General features: G+C 33.4%; 4 protein-coding genes across 4 annotated transcripts; 1 reads left to right on the forward strand and 3 right to left on the reverse strand.

The window, feature by feature from the left end:
- Positions 1–3,297: 3,297 nt before the first annotated feature.
- LOC141663745 (putative glycosyltransferase At5g03795) lies at positions 3,298–6,602 on the forward strand. Its single transcript, XM_074469556.1, has 5 exons — positions 3,298–3,875; positions 3,986–4,051; positions 4,128–4,360; positions 5,026–5,374; positions 5,480–6,602. Exons 1-5 carry the CDS (start codon positions 3,672–3,674, stop codon positions 6,140–6,142), a joined length of 1,515 nt encoding a protein of 504 aa, XP_074325657.1. The 5' UTR covers positions 3,298–3,671; the 3' UTR covers positions 6,143–6,602.
- Positions 6,603–10,329: 3,727 nt separating this feature from the next.
- On the reverse strand, positions 10,330–11,518 carry LOC141668669 (heavy metal-associated isoprenylated plant protein 47-like). Its single transcript, XM_074475641.1, has 3 exons — positions 11,423–11,518; positions 11,253–11,334; positions 10,330–10,782 (listed from the first exon to the last, which is right to left on the reverse strand). Exons 1-3 carry the CDS (start codon positions 11,504–11,506, stop codon positions 10,484–10,486), a joined length of 465 nt encoding a protein of 154 aa, XP_074331742.1. The 5' UTR covers positions 11,507–11,518; the 3' UTR covers positions 10,330–10,483.
- Positions 11,519–14,204: 2,686 nt separating this feature from the next.
- LOC141665939 (putative F-box/LRR-repeat protein 9) lies at positions 14,205–16,643 on the reverse strand. Its single transcript, XM_074471926.1, has 2 exons — positions 16,096–16,643; positions 14,205–14,673 (listed from the first exon to the last, which is right to left on the reverse strand). Exons 1-2 carry the CDS (start codon positions 16,641–16,643, stop codon positions 14,205–14,207), a joined length of 1,017 nt encoding a protein of 338 aa, XP_074328027.1.
- A 1,419-nt stretch (positions 16,644–18,062) lies between these two features.
- LOC141668670 (heavy metal-associated isoprenylated plant protein 46-like) lies at positions 18,063–19,212 on the reverse strand. Its single transcript, XM_074475642.1, has 3 exons — positions 19,054–19,212; positions 18,652–18,733; positions 18,063–18,562 (listed from the first exon to the last, which is right to left on the reverse strand). The coding sequence occupies exons 1-3, from the start codon at positions 19,057–19,059 to the stop codon at positions 18,276–18,278; spliced, it is 375 nt and encodes a 124-aa protein (XP_074331743.1). The 5' UTR covers positions 19,060–19,212; the 3' UTR covers positions 18,063–18,275.
- Positions 19,213–22,718: the final 3,506 nt, after the last annotated feature.

Consider the following 22,718-nt stretch of genomic DNA (forward strand, 5'->3'; position numbering starts at 1 on the left):
AACTTCATTTTCTTCAGAATCAGCCATGAGAGCAAGGTTGACATACTCCACATCTTCATCCTCTTCATCTCCATTAGCTGCCCAGTCCCTTTCTTGAGTAATGAAAGCCCTCTCCTTTTGCTTGAGTAGATCAAAATATTTCTTTTTGTAATCTACTTGTTCAAATTTCTTCTTTTCAGAAGTTGGCTTTCTGCACTCACCTGCAAAGTGTCCACTTATACCACAATTGAAACACTTGAACTTGGATTTGTCCACAGTGTTTTTGTGAGGTTTAGTGGCTCTAGTGTTTTTCTTGAATTTCATCTTTGCAAATCTTCTGGACAGAAATGCAAGATGCTCATCAATTCCATCTGAGTCATCTTGGCTGGAGTTGTCTTCATTTTCAGCAACTTGCTCTTTCCCCTTGCTTGATTCCTGATTTCTTATACCATCTTTGGAGTTTGATGTAGATCTCGCAGTTTCTTGTCTGCATTTCCTCTCATCTTCAGCTACCAATGCAACTGAACTTCCTTTCTTTCTCCCCTTCTCCAATACCTCATCCTGTTCCAGCTCTAGTTCATAAGTCTTCAAGATTCCATACAATCTTTCAAGAGTGAAGTCCTTATAATCTTGAGAGTTTCTTAAGGAGACAGTCATGGGTTTCCATTCCTTTGGCAAGGATCTTAAAAATTTAAGATTTGAATCCTTCACCTGGTACACTCTTCCATACAGCTTCAGTCCATTCAACAGCTTTTGGAACCTATTGAATGTTTCATTTAAAGATTCATTTTCTTCAAAATGAAAGTATTCATACTGTTGAATGAGAAGCTGCATTTTGTTTTCTTTCACTTGTTCTGTACCTTCACACAGTAGTTGAACTGTGTCCCAAACCTCTTTGGCAGTTGTGCAATTTATCACATTATCAAACATATCCATGTTAAGACCATTAAACAAAATGTTCATAGCCTTCTTATCCTTGTGGACTTCTTCTGTGTCTTCCATTGTCCATTCTGCTCTAGGTTTTGGAATGGATTGACCAACAGCAACTGTGGCTGTAGCAACTGTTGCTACTTTGTGGGGAATATGAGGACCATTCTCAATGCAGTTTACATAACCTTCATCTTGGGAGAGTAGATGAAGGTGCATTTTCACCTTCCAATGGTGATAACTGTCTTTGTCAAGAACTGGGATCTTTACTCCAATATCCTTCTTACTCATCTTTGTTAGATTCCAAGATCTTTAAACTCTTTGTATGTCAAGAGCCTGCTCTGATACCAATTGTTATTCCTAGTGGACTAACAATGAGATTTACAGAAGGGGGGTTGAATGTAAATCTCAAAACTTTTTCAAGTTTTGAGCAGTTTATGAAAGTTGTGTGTTCAAGAAGAACAAGTGTGTGAATTGCTTTAAGCTAATACAGACAGATATATATTCAAGCACAAATGTAAAGAACACAACAGACCTTAAAAACTTTTCTGGTGGATTTGTTGTTCCACCAGAGATGGTATTTTAGAAAATCTGTGATTAAACAATGTTGATCACAGCTGCATCCTAGTACAAACTAGATGAATTTTCTCTCAATATTTTTCTAAACAGCTCTGGAAAATCTCTCTTCTAATTACTAGCTTCTACTTGGTTTATATATTACCAAGTGTACAAGTGAAAAATAATATAAAATACAGTAATAAAATAAGATCTTCACTTGCTTCTTTTCCTGTTCACTCCAGTACTTTGTTGACTATTGCATCTTTGTACTAGAGAAGAACGGCTGCTTTTTCTGTTGTTCCTGAAATTCGGCTACCACATCTCAGTTGTCTCTATCAACCCATGTGCCTCTGTCTGTAGGTACAACTACCTCTTATCAACGGCTAATCATCAGAACATCTGTTGAAGCTTTCATCCGTTGATGCACTCATCCGTTGAAGGATGTTATCCGTTGAAGCTTTCATCCGTTGATGCACTCATCCGTTGAAGGATGTTATCCGTTGATGACTTTATCCGTTGAAGCTTTAGAGACATCCGTTGAAGCTTAGCTTCTCATCCGTTGAAGGTCTTTAAGTCATCTGTTGATACCACTTCACTTATACAAAATTACAAGGCATGAAGTATTTACAATTGGCCTTCCTATCTGCATATCATCTAGTAGTCAACATGACTCATAGTTTCTCTCAACTTCCAAGAATTACATTTTAAATACAGAGACTGAAATATGCTACAACACTAGACTTATTTCTAAGTAAAGCTACACCATCAACGGATAGCCAAAGTGGTCTTATCCGTTGAGGCTACAGACACTAAATTTCTACTTAAGTATTTTGTTAAACATATCATCAAACTAATGCACATACATTCCTAACAACGGTTATTCCCTAATTTTGATTATTAAAAAAATAAATAAACAGTGTTATATATCCGCTAAATTACTAAATTATTAAACTACTACTCATATAGTCTACTTATCCTACTAAACTACAACTACGGCTTATCCTATTATTAAAAAAATAAAAAATAATGTTATATATCTGCTAAACTACTAAATTGTTAAACTACTAGATATTGTAGATTTATCCTACTAAATTACGACCACATATTATCCTATTTTTATAAATTTATTATTATTATATATTTATATAAATAATTTTTAAAATTATAATATGACGGATAAATAAAAATTTTAAATATTAATGGGAATCCGTGCGTCGCACGGGATTTAAGTTACTATAATAACCGAAATATGGTATAATTTGGTTCAACGGTTATTCCTAACTTTGGTTATTAAAGAAAATAAATAAATAGTATTATATATATGTTAAAATACTAAATTGTTAAACTACTGTATACACTCTACTTATTCTACTAAACTACGAGTACAACATATCCTATTATTAATAAATAAATATAATTTTGGTTATTAAAGGAAATAAATAAATAATTATATATCCGTTAAATTATTGAATTGTTAAATTTGTAGATGCAGTCTACTTATCCTACTAAATTATGACTGCAACGTATCCTATTATTAAAAAATAAATAAATAATGTTATATATTTGCTAAACTACTAAATTGTTAAACCACTAGATAAAATTTACTTATTCTACTAAAGTTATACTATTATTTTTATTATAAATTTATAATTATTATATGTTTATAAAAATATTTTAAGAATTAGAATATGACGAGATAAATAAAAATTTTAAATATTAACGGCAACCCGTGCATCGCACGAGATTTAAGCTAGTTACAAGTAATAATTTGATTACACGTAATAATTTGGTAAATACTCTGATAACCAATTGGAATTGGAATACATCTCCCAAAAACCAAAAACAAGATACAAGTAATATCTAGATTAAAATAATTTTGCCTGATATTCAGCACCGGCCACCCAGGGGAAGGTATAATTTGTCACCAAGTAATGAATCAACTAATAAATATTCTCTCTTCGGGCACTGCTGTAAACAGTCTATCCAAATCTTCTTCCTTTCCTTCTCTTACACTTAGTGAACTTTAGGACAGAGAGAGAGAGAGATTCTGAGAGAGAGAGAGAGATTCTGAGAGAAAGAGAGAGAGATTGGGAGAGGGGGAGAGAGATTGTGTCAGAGAGAGAGAGAGATATATTGGGAGAGAGAGAGAGAGAGAGAGAGAGAGAGAGAGAGAGATTTTGTCTGAGAGAGAGGGAGGGGGGAGAGAGATGTTGGAATTTCATAGGAAACGATTGACTCCAATACTGATTCTGCTGCCCTTAGTTCTGATATCAGTGATTGCTTGTAACTTTTCCTTCTCTTCACCATTAACTTTAAAGAACAAATCTTCAGTTTCAAGTTTCTTTGATTCCAGTAAATACCAAACCGATCAGCCTTTGAATTCACTTCAAGGAGTTGATGAATTCTCCTCTGTAAGTTTCATACCATGTCATAACTTTTCATTATGCATGACAACTGAAAAATATTTATTTACCATTTTATTTCTTCACTTTTTCGTATGCATGTGGTCTTCTCTCAACAGTCTTCGAATTCAACGTACATCTCACCCTCCCCCGAACCTGAACCCGAACCTGCTAATGTATACTGGGTATGTTTGGTTTGATTTTGCGTTGTTTGTTTCCTTCTGGTAACTACTAATAGTCAGAAGATTTTTTTTCGAACAGGGTGATAAAAATCAAGAAGAAGATGAGACTTGGCAAGCAAATAGTACTGATTCAAATGCTGAAACAAAAGTTATAAGGACATACAGTAGGATAGAAAAGATAGAAGCACGATTAGTGAAAGTTCGACAAGCTATAAAAGGGGCTATTCGATATCGAAACTTGACGTCTATACATGAAGATCAAGATTATGTGCCCTATGGCCCTGTGTATCGGAATGCCAATGCTTTTCATAGGTACAAATTTATGTACATGTAAATTTTTATTTAGTTTAATTGGATTAAGCTATCCTTACTTTCAATTCGAGTCATAGAGTTTGCTAATCTAGCGCATGAAAAATGCTCGGTGTACAGAATTTGATACAGAATTCGCCATGTCATTCTGTACACAATTCTGTAGGGCTGTAATTCGAGTCGGGCAGATCGCGAGCTCGCCCGGCTCGAATTCGTTTCAGTGGGCTTCGGGCAGAGGTTCCGGCTCGTTTGATTACTCGAGCCGGCTCGGCTCGACTCGTGAAATTAAACGAGCCGAGTTCGGGTAGAGGTTTAGGCTCGCGAGCTCGCCCGACTCGTTAAAACCGGCTCGTTTAGCTTACCGGCTCGTTTAGCTAAACGAGCCGGCCGACTCGACTCGTGAAATTAAACGAGTCGAGTTCGGGCAGAGGTTTAGTCTCGTTTAACTAAACGAGCCGGTTCGGCTCGATTCGATTATTCTCGGCTCGAATTACGTCCGACTCGAAACTTGGCTCGCTCGGCCCGAATTACAGCCCTACTATTCTGTACACCTAGCATTACTCCTAGCACATACTCCCTCTGTACCATTATAAGAGTCGTTTTTGCTCTATGCACACTTATTAAGAAAGGCCGTTAAAGTTTTTTAGAACTTGTTTGTATGTGTAAAGGAGCTATCTAGAAATGGAGAAATTGTTCAAGATTTATGTTTACAAAGAAGGGGATAGGCCTATGTTCCACAATGGGATGTGCAAAAGTATATATTCGACAGAGGGAAGATTGATACATGAAATCGAGAAAGGAACTCTGTACAAAACAGAGGATCCAGAAGAAGCGCTTGTGTATTTGTTGCCATTTAGTGTGGTTATGATGGTTCAATACCTTTATGTACCTGGAGCAAGGGAAATACATGCCATTGAAAACACCGTTGCTGATTACATAAACGTGATTTCTCAGAATCATCGGTTCTGGAACCGAAGCCAAGGTGCAGATCATTTCATGGTTTCTTGCCATGATTGGGTAAGTTTGTAGTACTTAGCTATCGTTTAATGCTTGCTTGCATGACAGTACTTGTTCTGACTCGAATGCTGTAATTTTATTAATAAGTTTTGATACGTTTTCCAGGGCCCTCGTACGACTTTCCACGTGCCTAATTTGTTCAACAAATCCATACGGGTTCTGTGTAATGCTAATACCTCAGAAGGATTCAATCCGTCAAAAGATGTATCATTGCCAGAGATCAATTTGCTGACTGGCGAAATCACTGGCCTTATTGGCGGTCCTTCTCCTTCAAAACGTCCAATTCTTGCTTTCTTTGCTGGTCGTCTACATGGACATATAAGGTACCTTCTCTTGGAGCAGTGGAAAGAAAAGGACAGCGACGTCCAAGTCTATGATAGCCTCCCACAAGGAGTATCTTATCAAACAATGCTTAGAAGCAGTAGGTTTTGCTTGTGTCCCAGCGGATATGAGGTTGCCAGTCCACGAGTAGTTGAGGCCATATATTCGGAGTGCATTCCGGTTTTGATTTCTGATGGATACATTCCACCATTAAGTGATGTTCTTGACTGGAAGACATTCTCCGTTCAAGTGGATGTCAAGGACATTCCTAACATTAAAACGATACTGATGAGTATATCTCAACGTCAGTACTTGAGAATGCATAGGCGCGTTAAGCAAGTTCAGAGGCATTTTGTGATGAATCCGAGTCCAAAGAGGTTTGATTTTTTTCATATGATGATTCATTCTGTTTGGCTACGGAGGTTAAATGTTCAGATTCAGGATTGATCACAGTTGTCCACACTTTGATTCAGATTTTTGCTATCCGGTGTTTGATTTTTTAAATTATTATTAATTAGAAAAATTCTTGTGTATACTTGAGCACTCGTGCACCTTAGTTAAACCAGATCTTTCTTCCTACTTAGTTGAAACAGGACAGTGTTTCGGAACATTCTGCAGAACTAACAGTTGTTATACATGATTAAACTGAAGTGGTTAAAAGTTTATCCTCCGTTGACTGTCGTCTTAGGTCCTGGGTTAGATTCTGGCTCAACCCGAGAATTTCTTAGAACAAATCGTCAATTGTAAGATTTCATATCACCGCAAAATTTCATATCACCGCAAAATCACATGTTTAATGTGCTCCCTCCACAACTCCTGTACTTATAACTTAATCCCTTCCATGGAATATTTTTATTTAACTCTGTAAACTTATTACGGCATTATAAGATATTAAAATTTTATGTTATTAGTAATAATTCTATTAATTATATATCAGATTAATATGACATAACCAGTGTAACACTTCAACAATCATTGTGTCGTCACCATCTGACCTGGAATGGCACCTTCAATAGAGGCCTTTTACCATCCATATAATCCGGCCGAGCCACTTTGCTCATCGCCGGGTATCGGGTATTGGAGCACTTTCTTCATTGTTTGTTACGGGATTTAATATAACAGAGAACTTGTGCATGATATCCCCGCCTCCTAATAGCAGATAGTTTCAATAATGAAAAATTAGAAAGTACAATGTTTGTAACTTGTTGAGAGCTCGATTCTGTTGAGCTTTCGACAAATTTACATTTCAATAAATTTGACATCTTTCTGGTTGTGAAAGATACTGGATAAGCAGATTAATCTCAGAGTGATCATGGTAACAAGAAATAGAACAAGCTTTTGTGAAACAAAGAACAACAGGAGCAGGAGACTACGAGGTGTTGGGCTATGATATTTATGCAAATGCATTGTTCATTTTATTGATTAATTGTATTATAACCAATCAGTCACGTGTCATTTTGAAACCGAACCAATTTTGGGTATGATTTTATTGATGAGTAATGCGAGGGCCACAACAGAAAGTTACAAAAAATTGTCATAAAATAATATGACATGGGTGATCAAAATAACATGATATGTGTGATGTGACGAAATGAAAAAATTCAATTGATTCTATTAAAGTAACTGGAGGGGTCCATTTATATTTAGCAACCAACATGTGACATGTGACATTTGTAACTATTTTAATAACTCATTTTGTACCTCTAGCATTTTTCATTATTGACTACCAACCAAATTGGAGATAATCTTTTCTATAATGATATGATTTTGTGATATTCATGCAATCTTCTCAATTTATATTATCATTTATAATTGAATATAATAAATTTTTAATGATATGATTTACCAAAATTGTTTCAACGTGAGACTTTTTCTATTGCGTGGATTTGTATTAACACACAAGTATCATTATTTTAATGAGAGCATATATCCAATAAAAAGATAATCTTTTATTATGTGAAAATAGATTTGGTACTCTAGAATTACTCCACTTTTAACCCAATGTATTAATATTAATTTTTACTTTGTTAAGAATAATTTTAGTAATAATTATTTTTAATATTTTTATTTGGGCCGACCTAAACTTTTTTAGATCCGTTTTTTGTTAAATTCGGACTTTTATCTAGATTTTTCAAATTTCGGACCAGTCCGATTTTCGAGAAAAAAAGGAGACACATTTTAAGCCCGCGGGCCGGGCCAAACCGGGTCGGGTTTTTCGGGTTTTTTTTAATCGGATCGGATTGTACTTCAGGTTTTAGATTTTTTGATAGGTATCACAATTTTTTTAAAATTTTTCGGTATAGTATAAAAAGAGCAATACAATAAATTTATGAATTGAAGCTCAGGTCACATCTATATGATGCCGGTTAGATAAAAATATATTTCGAAATTTGATACTCCTTCTGTCTCCTAAAAAGCTTCTTGTTTGTATTGCACACGTTTACCAATACACATTTTTTATGGTTAATATCTTTAATTTCGTATTAGCATTAAATATAAAAACTTCATTGTACTAAAATACTCATAAATACGAATCCAACAAAATCACTCATGACTATTTATAATCTTATAAATTAGACGTAAATTAGTAGTTAATCGCTTACTATGAACGGTACAAAAAATCAAAGAAGAAAAATATTTTGGGAGAGAGAGTAATCGAACAGCAGAACAATCAATCATTACAAAAACCACAAGTTCGCCGCAAAATTAGTCTTTATTTTTTTAACAACAGCACACTTCAAGTGATATAGCAATACTAGATTTAATTGTAATCCGTAAAATTCTATCTGTACTTCTCGTGGCCTATTTAAATTGGCTGACACACTCAATATACAAAAAGGTAAATTATTTACATGAGATAGTATCTCCTATCTTTTCCTGTTAGGATTGTCCTTCGAAGATCCAACTCCTGATTGCTATTGATGACATCCTGCCCAGCAACCTTTTGCTGATCTCCGAAAACACGGGAGCATTTTCTTCATTGTTTTTTACGGAAAAGTAATATTTTCGACATTTATGTCATATAATATGATCGCATATGCATCGATTGCATTATATACTTGATGTCCGTCTCGGTACTCCAAAATATAATTATTGATTTGGATTTTAAAAGATTTTTTTGGATTTTAAAATTTACTAATATTTAATATGGATTTTGTGAAATTATTCAAAAAAAATTGATGATATTTTACTCACAATTTCTATCATTAATATTTAGAGATATTTAGTTAAGATTTAAACAATTTCCGTGGAGGTACAAAATTAAGATTACAATAATTTGTAATCCGACTATTTTTCAAAACTCATGGATATTTTTTAATTTTAAATTATCTTAATTTTTAGTTTTTTAATAACTTTTCAAAATTTAGCCAAAATCAACGTGTCTATGTTTCTTTAGCCAAAATCAACGTGTCTATGTTTCTGAGAAATGTTTTTAAATGTAGCTATAAATATTAATGGATATGTAATGCTGAGTATACGAGAATGATAGCGAATAGATAGGCTTAGGCGTTATTTGATAAATCTGAATTAAAAGCACTTAATCAATAAATTATTTGAATATACTGAATGATAAATTTTTTAAATAAAAATTATTGTTTGATAATCATGTAAAAGTTCTGAATAATGATACATTTACTATTTTACCCTCAAATTTGTTCATTAAAGGATTAAATATCAAATTTACCACTATATAACTAGCGAAATATCAAATTTATTATCGATAAATTTGGGGTCTCAAATTGGCTATTTTCACACAAAAATGCTAATTTTCGGTGATAAACTTGAGATATCGTTAACTTATGACCGTTTTGAAAAGTGGCCAAGTTGAAACCTACCTACTTAAAAGTGGCCAATTTGAGACCCGAATTTATCGGTAGTCAATTTAAAATTTTGCTATATAGTATAGTGGTGAACTTGATAATTAATCCGTTTATTTAATATTTCGAAAAATGTCATAAAATATTCAAAATGAATCGGCTATAACAAGACACAAGCACCCAATTGAATATTGTAGACCATTATTTTAATTTGTGATAAGGAGTAATATGAATGCAAAATTAAGCTAACATATTTTGAGTTACCCCATCAATGACAAAATTCATAATTGTTCACAATTTTGCAAGACCTCTACTTAAACGCAAACGGAAAATATCATACAAACAAAATTGATTGGAGTTATGCATATTAGTGCTCGAGGCACAAAAAATTGTTACAAAATGATGTGTCACGTTTGATGTGGCAGTTTATAATGATTTAATTGGTATTTTTGATATAAATGCAGGGGGTCCATTTTCATTTAGCCAATTAAATTTTGACACTTGTCATTTTGTAACTTTTTTGGGAATCAATTTAATACCCTTAGCATTTTCCATAAATGAATGCCTTGCATGTGAAATAAACAATCTAAAAGCAAGTCCAACAGTCTCTTAATAAGTTCCTTATTAATATTATAAAATATTAAATATTAGTGATTTAAGATATGATTTTGAATTTGAACTTCAACAATGATCCTTATCTTCATTCCTTATAATTATAATAATAATAAATTTGAATGAGGTATGAAAGTAAAAGAGAGAAAAGAACTAAAAAGAAGAGAGAGAAATCAATATTTTATTGATAAATTGGAGTGCAATTTTTTTATCATATTTCTTATATTTGGAGTTAAGAGCATGTTTAAGGATGTTTAAGGAAGCTGTTGGACTTGCTCTAACAATCATTCTTGGCGTCTTCATTGCCATCTTCTTGTGAACTCTCAGTCCTCATATACAGTTAACGATCACTCATCGATCACATGATAGAGCAAGAACCAGAACTGTTACATTGATCTACACAATCATAGCTATAAACTGCAGGGTATGGATTATAGTTGTAATAACAAGGTTGTGATCCACAGACCAAAGGAACACCAGGGACTTCACATGCCTTTTTATCTTCTTTCTTTTCTTCTTTAGCTGGTCCGACGCTTAACAGATCTGCACATCCTACTTTCTTCCTTAACAATTTCGCGAGTTCAACTGTATCGATTCCTTCTCCGATCACCACTATTTGATCTCTATCGTCTCCTGTCAATGCTACTGACTCAACCCCTGCATAATTTTAGTTTAGTTATTAGTTATATAACCGATTAAAAAAGGGTTTGTCTAGTGTGTCCACATTGTCACATGCTAAAAAGTGTGATTGATAAGTTGTAAAAATTTTATTGTTAGATTTTTGTGTGGGGTCCATCATTATTAATTATCTCTCCACCAATATTTTGTGAATACCTTATCGAGCACTAACTCTTAGCATGTTCCCAGGTACACACTAGAAAAACGGATTAAACAAACCATGAAAAAAAATTATAGTTCGAAAAAATTGATAAGTAGCAGGGATCTAAGGATCTAGACTGAAACCTCGACTGAACTTGAGAAATTTGTATTTTTTTTTTATCTTAAGTCTGATTTTATCTTTGAAAACATGTAATCGCAGATAGCAAGTGAAAAATTTGATAAAGTATTTCAGCTTCGAATCATTTAAAATCCTGGTTCCGTCACTGTCACTGCACGTATAAACGTACCGAAGGCAGTAGCTGCAATCTTCATGGCCTTCTTGCGAGACTTCTTCTGATCAACCATTACCACTCTGATCACCACCTTTTGCTGCACACCAAAAAAGAAGATAAGAATCTCATGATCAATTAAAATTCTTGGTCTGCTGTGATTAAGGTGACAAGATAAGAAAACATACCACAGTCATGTTCCTGGTTTTGAGAGGAATATTATTGAGTTGTGAGACTTGAGATGGAATGAATAATGAGAAAATGATTAGCATTGTCTATTGAGAATGTACTATTTATAACAAGAATGTGAGTGAGAATACTAGTAGACTGCTCCCTCAGTCTCACTGGAATGTTTACATTACCTTTCGGCACGCTTTTCAATACTTATTTAAAGTATATATTTTCATAATATTTTTAAAAATAAAAAAAATTCTGAAAAAAAATTTCATATTTAAACTTTTATTCAAAAAATAACATTATAAAACTATACCTTATTGAATCCTCGAAATACGTGCAAACAGTGTACGTTAACATCTCAGCGGGATGGAGGGAGTACCGGTTACAATTAATATTGAATTTGTCTTCGGAAGACACATCATCAACGCGCGGCAATTACAAAATTGAACTTTTCGCCATTATAATACTTTTGTATTGTCGGAAGATATGTTGTACGATGAATTATACGAAATTTAAAAAAAAAAATCATTGAAGAAGCGGATATGCAACATACTCGCGGAAGTTAGATAATTAATTTTTTATTTAAAAACCGCTTGAAATGAAACAAAATGCGAATAAATCTCAAGATATTATTATTAAACTCAGAAATGATATTGTTGACTTGCGTTTTCAAAATCAGAGTAATTAGAAATTTTCGGGTTTTCATTTTTAACACCCAAAAATTTCATTAAATTCTTTTTTTTACTAATTAGTCTTATAATTTGAGTATCTGTTCTAAAAAAATTCAGGATTAGCGAGAATCAAATTAAGAACTTGGAAAGATTGTAGTTTGGTTCAGTTAGTTAAAGAGAGAATAATTATCCTCTTGGTCACCCGTTGAATATTTGGACAAACTCTTACTTTTATTAATTAATTTATAATTATCAAACAAATATGAATATTTAGAGGTTGCAAATGAGTCTCCAATCAAGGACTTGGTACGACGTCATTAACGAACGCAAAACTTGTACTCCCTCCGCTCCTAAAAACGTTTCCTCTTTGTGTTGAACATGTTTGCCAATGCACACTTTTGATTGTTAATATCTTTAAATTCGTATTAGTATTAAATATAAAAATTTCACTGTATTAAAGTACTGATAAATACGAATCCAACGAGATCACTCATGACTATGTTTGATATTATAGATTAAACGTAAATTAGTAGTCAATCACTTATCGTGAACAGTACCGAAAGTCAAATTAGGCAACGTATTAAGGGACGGAGGGAGTATTTTTGTGCAATATTCCACACTATAGTACCGTCTTACGCGTCAAGTGGGACTCCAATGTATAAAACTCAAGTACTAGCATTTGTCAGTCCACTATAATGTCAGTCAAACTTGATTTGTGACTTCTCACAATTCACTTCTCGCTCCGTCCGGTAATATACATGTTCTTAAATCCCTGTTATGCGTACGGGTTCTCGTTAATATTTAAAAAAATTATTTATATTGTTTTATTTTAATTTTTAAAATATTTTTTTATAAATATGTAATAATTATAAATTTGTAATAAAAATAATAGAATATTTTTAGTAGAATAAGTAGATTTTGTCTCGTGATTTAATAATTTATTAGTTTAGCGGATATGTAACACTATTTATTTAGTTTAGTACGTTGTGATAGTAGTTTAGTAGGATAAATAGACTATATCTATTAGTTTAACAATTTAGTAGTTTAGCGGATATGTAACACTATTTATTTAGTTTAGTACGTTGTGATAGTAGTTTAGTAGGATAAATAGACTATATCTATTAGTTTAACAATTTAGTAGTTTAGCGGATATATAACACTATTTATTTATTTTATTTAATAACCAAAATTAGGGAATAATCGTTGAACCAAATTATACCTCATTCCGGTTATTATAATATTGTATGTATGTATTGATTTTGAAACTTTTATACTGTATAGTTTCATATTATATTTTTTTTAAAAAAAAATTGAATAAAAGTTTAAACATAAAACTTTTATTCGGAAAAAAATTAAAATATATATTATGGAATTATGTTTTAAAGGAGTATTGAAAAGTATGTTAAAAAAGTAATGTATAAAAATAAATGGGACAGAGTAAGTATTAATCTTAAGGAAAGCGCGATTAAATTCGGTCGCAATTTTGAAATATAAATTTCGAAGTCATAGAAAATTTGTGTGCTTCAAATCAATGTATTTCAAGCGGTTATTAGTTTATGCTCTGTCGTCTAAGATCATAGGTCGCCTCTGTTGTGAGTTCTATCTTCGCTTTCCTCAAGAATTTCGTAAAATAAATATTCATTTTTAAAATTTTAAGTCATATTTGTTAAAAAAAACTATATCCAACTAACATTAGGACACTCCGGCGCATTATTTACAGGAATCATATTTCATAGACTATATTTGCTGAACCAATATTTCTCTCAAAAATAAATTTAGTTAATCACTATAGTGTTACTCTCCCTTTGGTAAACTTTCAAAATAATTACAACCTATCAATTTAACCCCCGAAATATTGTACCGCGTTATAATCTGCAAAAAGGTTGTACCCGTCAAATTCTACGCCATAAAAAATTCCACCAGGAAACACGAGATTATCCTCCCAATGATGCATTGCGGTATCAAATCCATAGTGCCAATGATGCATTGCGGTATCAAATCCATGTTCCCAATGATGCATTGCGGTATCATATCCATGTTCCCAATGATGCATTGCGGTACCAAATCCATAGTCCCCGGGAAACATGAGGGTATCGTCCAAATTAAGCATTGAGTTGCCATATCAATAGTCCCGGGAAGAGTGCAATGGGAGCCTGAGATCCTTAATCTGCTGAGAAAGCCTTTTTCTTAAACCAGATCCAAGCTGATCAGCAACATTCAAACAGTCTGATATATCAAGAGATTCAAGATGAGAACAGTTTTCAGTTATGGCAACCAAGCCTACAATTGTCATATTGTTTCCAGTAAGCTGCAGATGGCGCAGTCCTGGCAAGTGTTTTGCAATAGCTAGAGCATCCTCATTAGGACCAGCATAGTTCATATTGAATGCATGTAGACGACCATGGTTGTTCAGTTTAAACGATTTCAGCAGAGGGCAATAACGGCCTGCAACTTCAATAGCTTGCGGTGAGATGGCTGTGTAATCAAGGTGCAATTCCTCCAACAGTGGGAGTTCTTTGAACATTTCACTCAGCCCTTCACTTGTAATATTGTCGCAAGATGAGAGGTGCAGTCGTCTCAGCTGATTTGATCTGTGATCAGAAAGAAAGGCGAAAAAAGTTAGAATTCACAGATATAATAAAGTCCTAAAGATGAGGTTTTAGTTTTGTTTGAACTGACAATCTCCACTGTTTTCAACACTTTCTGAACCTCCTGCAATATAAACTACCAGATCCCCAGCATCCATTTACCATACATTCTTACTGATAACCAAAAACCGACTGAAAAAATTACAGTTCATGGATGCTCTATACCGAAAAACCCATAATCACCCCCATAATTTTTGGATTTAACACTTTAGACCCTACGACAACACAAGAAAATGTCTTCACATATAAATTTTACTGCACTCAATATTCAAATTACGCAACTTAAAGAATAGATAGCAATTATATGATAAATGATTGCCAATGACATCAAACTCACATGCTCGCTGTATCTGTATGCTGCAAAAGATACGAGTAACTTCTAATATCATTTTAAGAATGAATAAGATTACTCTTGAAAAGAATTTGGAGGTGAAAGTTTTATCAGAATACAGTTTAGAACAGATAATCTTTGCTACTGAAATACAGTGAATGTTCTGGAAATCGGCCTTTTTCCCTATCAATTATGCCCTGGTTCTTCAAATACATCAAACATTGATAATTTGTACATATACGATACAATTTCAACCATTCTAAGTCTCCACTGAATATATCGAAGGGATTTCTCTAACACTCCGTATGTAAGTTCATAATTCCACAGTGTTTACGAGAATGTACCAGCAGACAAACTCGTGGCCTTATGTTCTAGAGATTAAACAGAACCAAAACTGTGGCTGCAATTTTTCTGAAGAATGTTCATTAGGCACCTAGCCTTGATCCTTATGGCTAGCAACACCATCATTAATTCTTATTCTCAAAGGATAGCACAATAACATTACAACTGAATTTGAAAAGAAAAACTAAATAAAATTACACAAAATAAGGCACTTAAAACGCAGAACTATCCTAAACTGAAAGGTTCTAATGCGATATAAAACAAACATCAAAATATCGCAAAATATGTGAAGATTGTCTATGATATTAAGGAAACAAGTTGCAAATTTAGGTATTTTCAGAATACCTGGCTTAGCATTAGGAGTTTTACCTATAAATCATGAGAATTCAGCCCGGCTACATAATGAGTACACTAAATTTAACGTGCAACACCCTCTGTTCCAAAATCACCGATTTTACAGATTAATCATTAGTTACTCTATTGATTTGAATTTAGAATCCGATTGATCACTGCATATTTTCCGATTAATCACAGACTACCCTGTTAATCACTATATGGCATATTTACGGACTAATTCTGATTCCGGTCTTTTATCCTATTAATCATTATATGGCATATTTACCGACTAATTCTGATTCCCGTCTTTTAGAACACAGTCAACAACTACTAAAATCAAGTAACGCTAAACCTACATGTCCCTTGAACGTGATAACAATGCTGTAAAAATTATTAAACTATACCGATCAGAGATATATCGAAGAAGAGAATCAGTCCCGATATCATTGATCCTAATATCGATCAGTTGTCCACAACTCAAGTCCACTGCTTTTTTCGCCACATTGATAATGTTCCAACTAATGCAATATTCTAGTACCACAACTCGCCACAGAGCGGGGTCTGAGCAAATTCGACGCCAGGTGTTACACACTTTGCGAGCGATCATTATCCGATCAACTGTAACTAAACGGGCAAGGATCAATGTCATTAACTCGTCCGGGAGATCAAGCCAGTTCCGACTTCGTTCCGTAGGGAATAACATTAATGTGCGTTTCATATTTTTTCTGAGGTTTAAGCCACGAATGCTGAGAGAGATAGAGGGAGCGAGAGGGAGAGGGAGAGGCAGAGAGATGGAGAGATCTCCTAGGGTACGGAAATATATTGCAGCGTTTTTGGGCGGGCCCCCTTTTTTTTTAATTTCGACCCACCATAAATATATTGTAGTTTTTAGTTTGGACCCCATAGATATATTGCAGTTCTTGGGCAGACCCTTTTTTTTCTTTTTTAGTTTCGACCCACTATAAATATATTGTAACTTTTAGTTTCGACCCACCGTAAATATATTGCAGCATTTTTGTGCCGGACCCTTTTTTCTTTTTTAATTGTTTAGACCCGGAATAAAATAAAGTTATTTTTTTTGATTCAAATTTGTTTTTTCTAAAATACAAAAGAGTTTTTAATGTGTGATCAAAAGTTAATTATTTATTTTGACAAAACAATAATTATTATTAAAAATTTAATAATATGTTGTTCTCGCCCCCTTCATTTGATACTTAATATTTGGGGCAGGTACGAAAGTAAGAAGGTTAAAATAAAGGAAAGGAAATGGATGTTAAACAGTAGAACTTATTAAAGTTAGTAAATAAAAATATATTATTTGGGAAAAAATTAAAAAATGAATGAGAATTTCGAAAAAAAAAGTGCTTAAAAAATGAATGTGACTGGCGTAGCTATAATTATAGAAGGAAAAAAAGATAATTTGGCACATGATCAGCTTGGCCAATTTGATTGATGGAGTTGGTGTGAATACAGGGAGGTTCATCACTATTATAAAAAAGAACCGATCAAAATGCACCAAAAGTATAAGTTTCCGCGATTATCACGTCAATGGGCACGTAATAGTAATAGAAAATCTGTTTACTTAATTATGAGATAGTTAGTAATTGATAATCTAGTGCAAACAGAGTGACCCTGGCTTAATCACAATCAACAAAAAGAAACCAGCAATCTGGGGACTCATGAGTCATGAGACAATGATGTTGCTCAGATAAATCTTAAGTTCCAACATTATAAATAAACAAATAATGTATAGCAGAAATTTTGCACAAGCACAAAACTAAACAATAATGATGTGGAAGAAGCTAAAGGCCCAACAATCGTTGAGCAGAGTGGTGTAAACAAACAATGAACGAAACAAAATTAAATAAGGAGAGAGCAAGAACGGAAAAATCCGAGTCCAGTACGCACTGTCTCCTTAAAGCATATTAGTCACCACCATATGTGCGAGTTTAACTAAAGTTATAAGTTATTTAGGCGTAATGAAGATACAAGTTGGTAATGTGTTCGACAAATTTAACTTATAAGTTAAGATCAATGTCGTATCCATAACTAAACGATACAGAGCAGAGCTGCAGAAGGTGACTCATTGATTACTCTTCACTGAATGATACCAAAACAAAGTCTTCAAATATAGGATCAGGTTGATACAGAGGAACTGAACAAAGTCCGATCAACAATGTAACTAGAGCTGCAAATGAACAAAGCCGTTCGTGAACAAAACTCAGGATCGGCTCATTAAGTGAACTCGGGTCGGCTCGTTTTCTGTGTGTAACTGTGTGTAAGCTGAATCGAGTTTGGTATTGAATTTAACGATGAATCTAGCTGGAAAAAAAAATCTTTGTTTCATTTATTCAATTCAGTTCCAGAGAACAGACTAGCAAAACACGATATCAGAACATTCTTTCCACCTACTGTGTGGTAAGATATCAGTGTTAAAAGAGTCTAAGATCCTGTTCGGACGTTTCTCTGACACGTGCATATATAACAATTTTTAAACTAGCTAGGTATTGCCGCAGAATCCAAAATGGTACTGCAGTTACATGATGTTGCAGCTTGGTTCGGACTCTCGGATCTCGTAAACAGGGTACAAAGGAGCCATCGGATGCCACATCTGAATAGCCGGCACTGCCGGTGTTTCATTTTTATTAGTACTAGTTGCTGCTGCTGCTGGTTTTTTCTCTTCTTTAGCGGGTCCCACACTCAACAAATCTGCACCCCCGACCTTCTTTCGTAGCAACTTAGTAAGCTCGACCGTGTCGATCCCTTCTCCAATGACTTCTATCTGATCTTTGTCGTCCCCCTTTAGTGATACGGATTCAACCCCTGCATCAATTTAAGTTAACAATCAATTTTTACGAAGATAATTAAAGAAACAAGCGGAGAATTTGATTTTTTTCGATGTGTATAAATACCCGAAACAGTAGCTGCAATCTGCATGGCCTTTGTGCGAGACTTCTTCTGATCAACCATTGCCACTCTGATCAACACCTTTTGCTGCAAACACCCAAAATTACACTTGTCAACTACAAACTACCAATATGACTGCAGAAAATCGCATAAGTACTTGCGACCAGGGGAGGATCTAGTAAAGCGCACAGGGGGCACGTGTCCCCTTGAAATAAAATTTTACGTTTTTTTATCATTAATCTTTTTGAAAATATATGAAATTTCCCCCCGAAAACAGTGTATTCACAAAATATGGTCGGTGTCACCCCGGAGTTTAAATCCTGAATCCACCCCTGCTTGAGACGGAAGAAGTAATAAATAATTCAATCATCTCGAAACTGAAAGACATTTGTACATTAGTAGCTTACCATCATTTTGTTTTGATTTTGGCTGATGAAGCAGACTGAAGAGGACTTGTGCTCTGAAATTTGATACTATGAGAGGGGCTCTGAATGTGTGTTTGAAACTTTGAATGAAATGAGTGGTTTATTTATAGAAGAGATGAGAATGAGTGAGTTGGACTTGTAACAGTGAACTTGGAAGAATTTGATCACGTCAATGCTAATGAGCTAATCAAAATTGCATTCTTTTATTATTTTTGCCAACTGAAAGTTGAATTTTTTTGTGATCAGGGATAAAGCTAACCAATTATATTGCAAAGGACCCCACCAAGAGCCTGTCATTTTTTGTTGAGAAACCTCCAAGAAGCAGCCAGCTACAGTACTCGGCTAAGACCTAAATTTTACTAACATTTATTATGTGTCTGATATTGTTGTGGAAAATGAAATTTTAGTCCCAAAGCTAGCACTGTTCTAAAAACTCCCGATAATTCCTGATTCAACTGATTAATCCTTGATTAATCCCCTAAAGAGTGTCTGACCGATTCGATCTTTGAAATTTGATTAATTTTTACGAATTTTTCTTTATTGAAGTATATATAATTATTTATTAAAATTAAAATACTATATTAATTTAAATATGAATAAGTATAGAAATTATGATATAAAAAATATATATTTGTTAATAAATAACTAATATAATAATAATAATAATATATTTTCCAAGCCCACAACCGAATGCGTACCGGACCCAACAACCCACCACATGCCAGTACGAAAAAGCTAGCGATTTTGGTACACATTAATTGTTGATTTGTCACTATAAAGGTCTCAAACACTCTTATTCTTATCGATGTGAGATGTTACAAACACCCCCTCTTATAGGATCGATGTTCTCGTCGATCTCACAGACACACGCATACGGAATCCGGACAGTGCCTCGGCACTTCCGGTCGGGCAGAGCTCTGATAACATCTCTATAACACCCCCTTCTTAATAATAGAAAGAGATATTACCTATAATCTACAAACCTGCAAACAGAGCATTAATATATTTCTAAACAAAAATTAAACAGTCTAAAATCTTCAAAATAATATTGAATCTCCAAACCGTCTAAACCAATAATATAAATTCTGAATTCTCTAAATAAATTATTAAATCTAATTAATGATAAAGACCGAAATCCTAATCAACGAATTAGGGTAGCTCTCCATCACTCAATCCCAGATTCCCCTAAGCACCTGCCAGAACGCATGAGCCAAACGCCCAGTATGGATTTGGAATACAGTTTATAAATCAAGAGATCAGAAATAGATAATCAGCAATTTATAATAAAACAATAATTTTAAAAATAAGTAAGGCTGAAGCAACGAGGGGTTAGATTTTTCATACCGAGATCAGAACAAATACAAATACACACATCATAGGGTACTTAATGTGTGCAACAGAATGGATAACGTGTACGGCATATACAACGTCACCATAAATCAAATCACAAATCAAACTCTGGGTGCACCCATGTATCCTGAACAAATATCAAATGCGCAAAACGCTCCTCCCAAGTGCTAACAGAATGATACGCCGTGACCAATCACATTGTCACGGAAATGTCATGTCACTGGTGCCGCAATGACATGGTTGTAGTACCCCTACAGCTGGTTAACTCGGCATACCGTATATCACTCTAAGGGTTCAAATGAAAAATAATATTTCTCGCAAAATTTAAAAATCACCTGAGACAAATAATTCAGATTTCCAAAGCAGAGGGTGTCATAAATAATTTTAAAAATCGTATAAACAGATATTTATAATTTTTCAAATCAAATTTTAAAACAATTTTCGGAAGTCAAAATATCCAAACAATTTTAACGGAGCGAATAAAATATGAAATTTAACAAAGCAGAGATATTAAATTTCTAAGAAGAGGAGCGCTGAATAAAAAGGGGATAGAATCCGTACCTTAAATATTGTAACCGCTGACACTAACAAAAATCGCAAACAACTCAGCTTAAACCCCGGATCCCGATTTAAGGCTTCTGTCTGATTACAAAAATACAACTTATTATTTGTAATTAATATTCCCTATATTTAATAATTAGTAGTCTCGTAATTATATTAATTAGTAATTAAAACTCAAAAATAAATATAATCAAGACAATTTCAAGCGATTAAGGCGATAACAGAGGTAATTTCTTGTTCTTCTCCTTTCACAAGTAAATTTATTTTATTTTTAAAATAATTAAATAAGGAAATAGTTTCCGCAATGATTAATTGCGGAAGTACACGTGACTTCCGCAATGAATCATTGCGGAAGTTCACGTGACTTCCGCAATGATTCATTGCGGAAGTTCACGTGACTTCCGCAATAAATCATTACAGATTTCTCGTTGGTGCCCCGGCCTCCAGAACCAACTGTGGTTGTGGAATTTTTGCCATCGTTTATTATTTTGACCAACTGAAAATTGATTTTTTTGTGATCAGGGATAAAACTGACCAATTATATTGCAAAGGTTCCCACCAAGAGCCTGTCATTTTTTGTTGAGAAACCTCCAAGAAGCACCCAGCTACAGTACTTGGCTAAGACTTAAATTTTACGAACATTTATTGTCTGATATTGTTGTGGAAAATGAAATTTTAGTCCCAAGGCAAGCAGGATTCTAAAAACTCCCGATCATTCATGATTCAACCTATTAAATCCCCTATAAAGTATCTGACCGATCTTATCTTTGAAATTTGATTAATTTTTACGATTTTTTCTTTATTGAAGTATATATAATTATTTAGTAAAATTAAAATACTATATTAATTTAAATATGAATAAGTATAAAAATTATGATATAATAAATATATACTTGTTAATAAATTACTAATATAATAATAATAATAATAATATAGAGTAAATATTATTTAATATTATAATACATCCGATTTTTATTCCGATTTTCAATTAATGCTAAATTGATAGCTCGATCTTCCTCGATTCCCGATTTTTACAATACTGTACGCAAATATAATATGCAAGTCCAATAAGTAGACTTGGTTTGTTTGAATATGAAAATATAATATGAAAATAATTATCGTGTTTGTTTGATTTTCTAAAAAATATTTAGTTGTTATTATCATTTAGCACCAGAAGTATATTTTAGTGATAAAATAGAATTTTAGTTTCAATATTAATTAAGTCTGTAAATTAATTAATCTCAAATTTAATTATTTTTTTTCTACCTTCTAATTTAAATAAACAATATATATTTTATTTATAATTTTTGATGATGCGACTAAATACATATATTCATTTTTTATTTCAAATTTACATTAAGTGTGCAATCAAATATATACAGTTAAACCTCGATAAATAAATGGAGAAAATTGCACTTTGCACCCTTGTTATTTCTAGAGAACTAATAATGAGATTTACAGAAGGGGGGTTGAATGTAAATCTCAAAACTTTTTCAAGTTTTGAACAGTTTATAAAGACTGTGTGTTCAAGATGAACAAGTGTGTGAATTGCTTTAAGCTGATACAGACAGATATATATTCAAACACAAATGTAAAGAACACAATAAACCTTTAAAAACTTTTCTGGTGGATTTGTTGTTCCACCAGAGATGGTATTTCAGAAATTCTGTGATCTAAGAATTTGATCACAGCTGCATCCTAGTACAAACTAGATAATTTTTCTCTCAAGATTTTTC

This window comes from Apium graveolens, chromosome 6 (genome assembly GCF_009905375.1).
Source record: "Apium graveolens cultivar Ventura chromosome 6, ASM990537v1, whole genome shotgun sequence".
NCBI classification, from domain to species: domain Eukaryota; kingdom Viridiplantae; phylum Streptophyta; class Magnoliopsida; order Apiales; family Apiaceae; genus Apium; species Apium graveolens.

Coding starts and splice junctions, on each gene's coding strand:
- LOC141665939 (XM_074471926.1), bottom strand. CDS start 16,643: ATGGGGTCCAAACTAAAAACTACAATATATTTATGGTGGGTCGAAATT. Junction 14,674..16,095: donor TTATCACGTTCAAGGGACAT/GTAGGTTTAGCG, acceptor TTCTGATCACAG/ATCAAATCAGCTGAGACGAC.
- LOC141668669 (XM_074475641.1), bottom strand. CDS start 11,506: ATGCTAATCATTTTCTCATTATTCATTCCATCTCAAGTCTCACAACTC. Junction 11,335..11,422: donor AAACCAGGAACATGACTGTG/GTATGTTTTCTT, acceptor TTTGGTGTGCAG/CAAAAGGTGGTGATCAGAGT. Junction 10,783..11,252: donor GATTGCAGCTACTGCCTTCG/GTACGTTTATAC, acceptor AAAATTATGCAG/GGGTTGAGTCAGTAGCATTG.
- LOC141668670 (XM_074475642.1), bottom strand. Junction 18,563..18,651: donor GATTGCAGCTACTGTTTCGG/GTATTTATACAC, acceptor AAATTGATGCAG/GGGTTGAATCCGTATCACTA.
- LOC141663745 (XM_074469556.1), top strand. CDS start 3,672: ATGTTGGAATTTCATAGGAAACGATTGACTCCAATACTGATTCTGCTG. Junction 3,876..3,985: donor GAGTTGATGAATTCTCCTCT/GTAAGTTTCATA, acceptor TTCTCTCAACAG/TCTTCGAATTCAACGTACAT. Junction 4,052..4,127: donor AACCTGCTAATGTATACTGG/GTATGTTTGGTT, acceptor TTTTTCGAACAG/GGTGATAAAAATCAAGAAGA.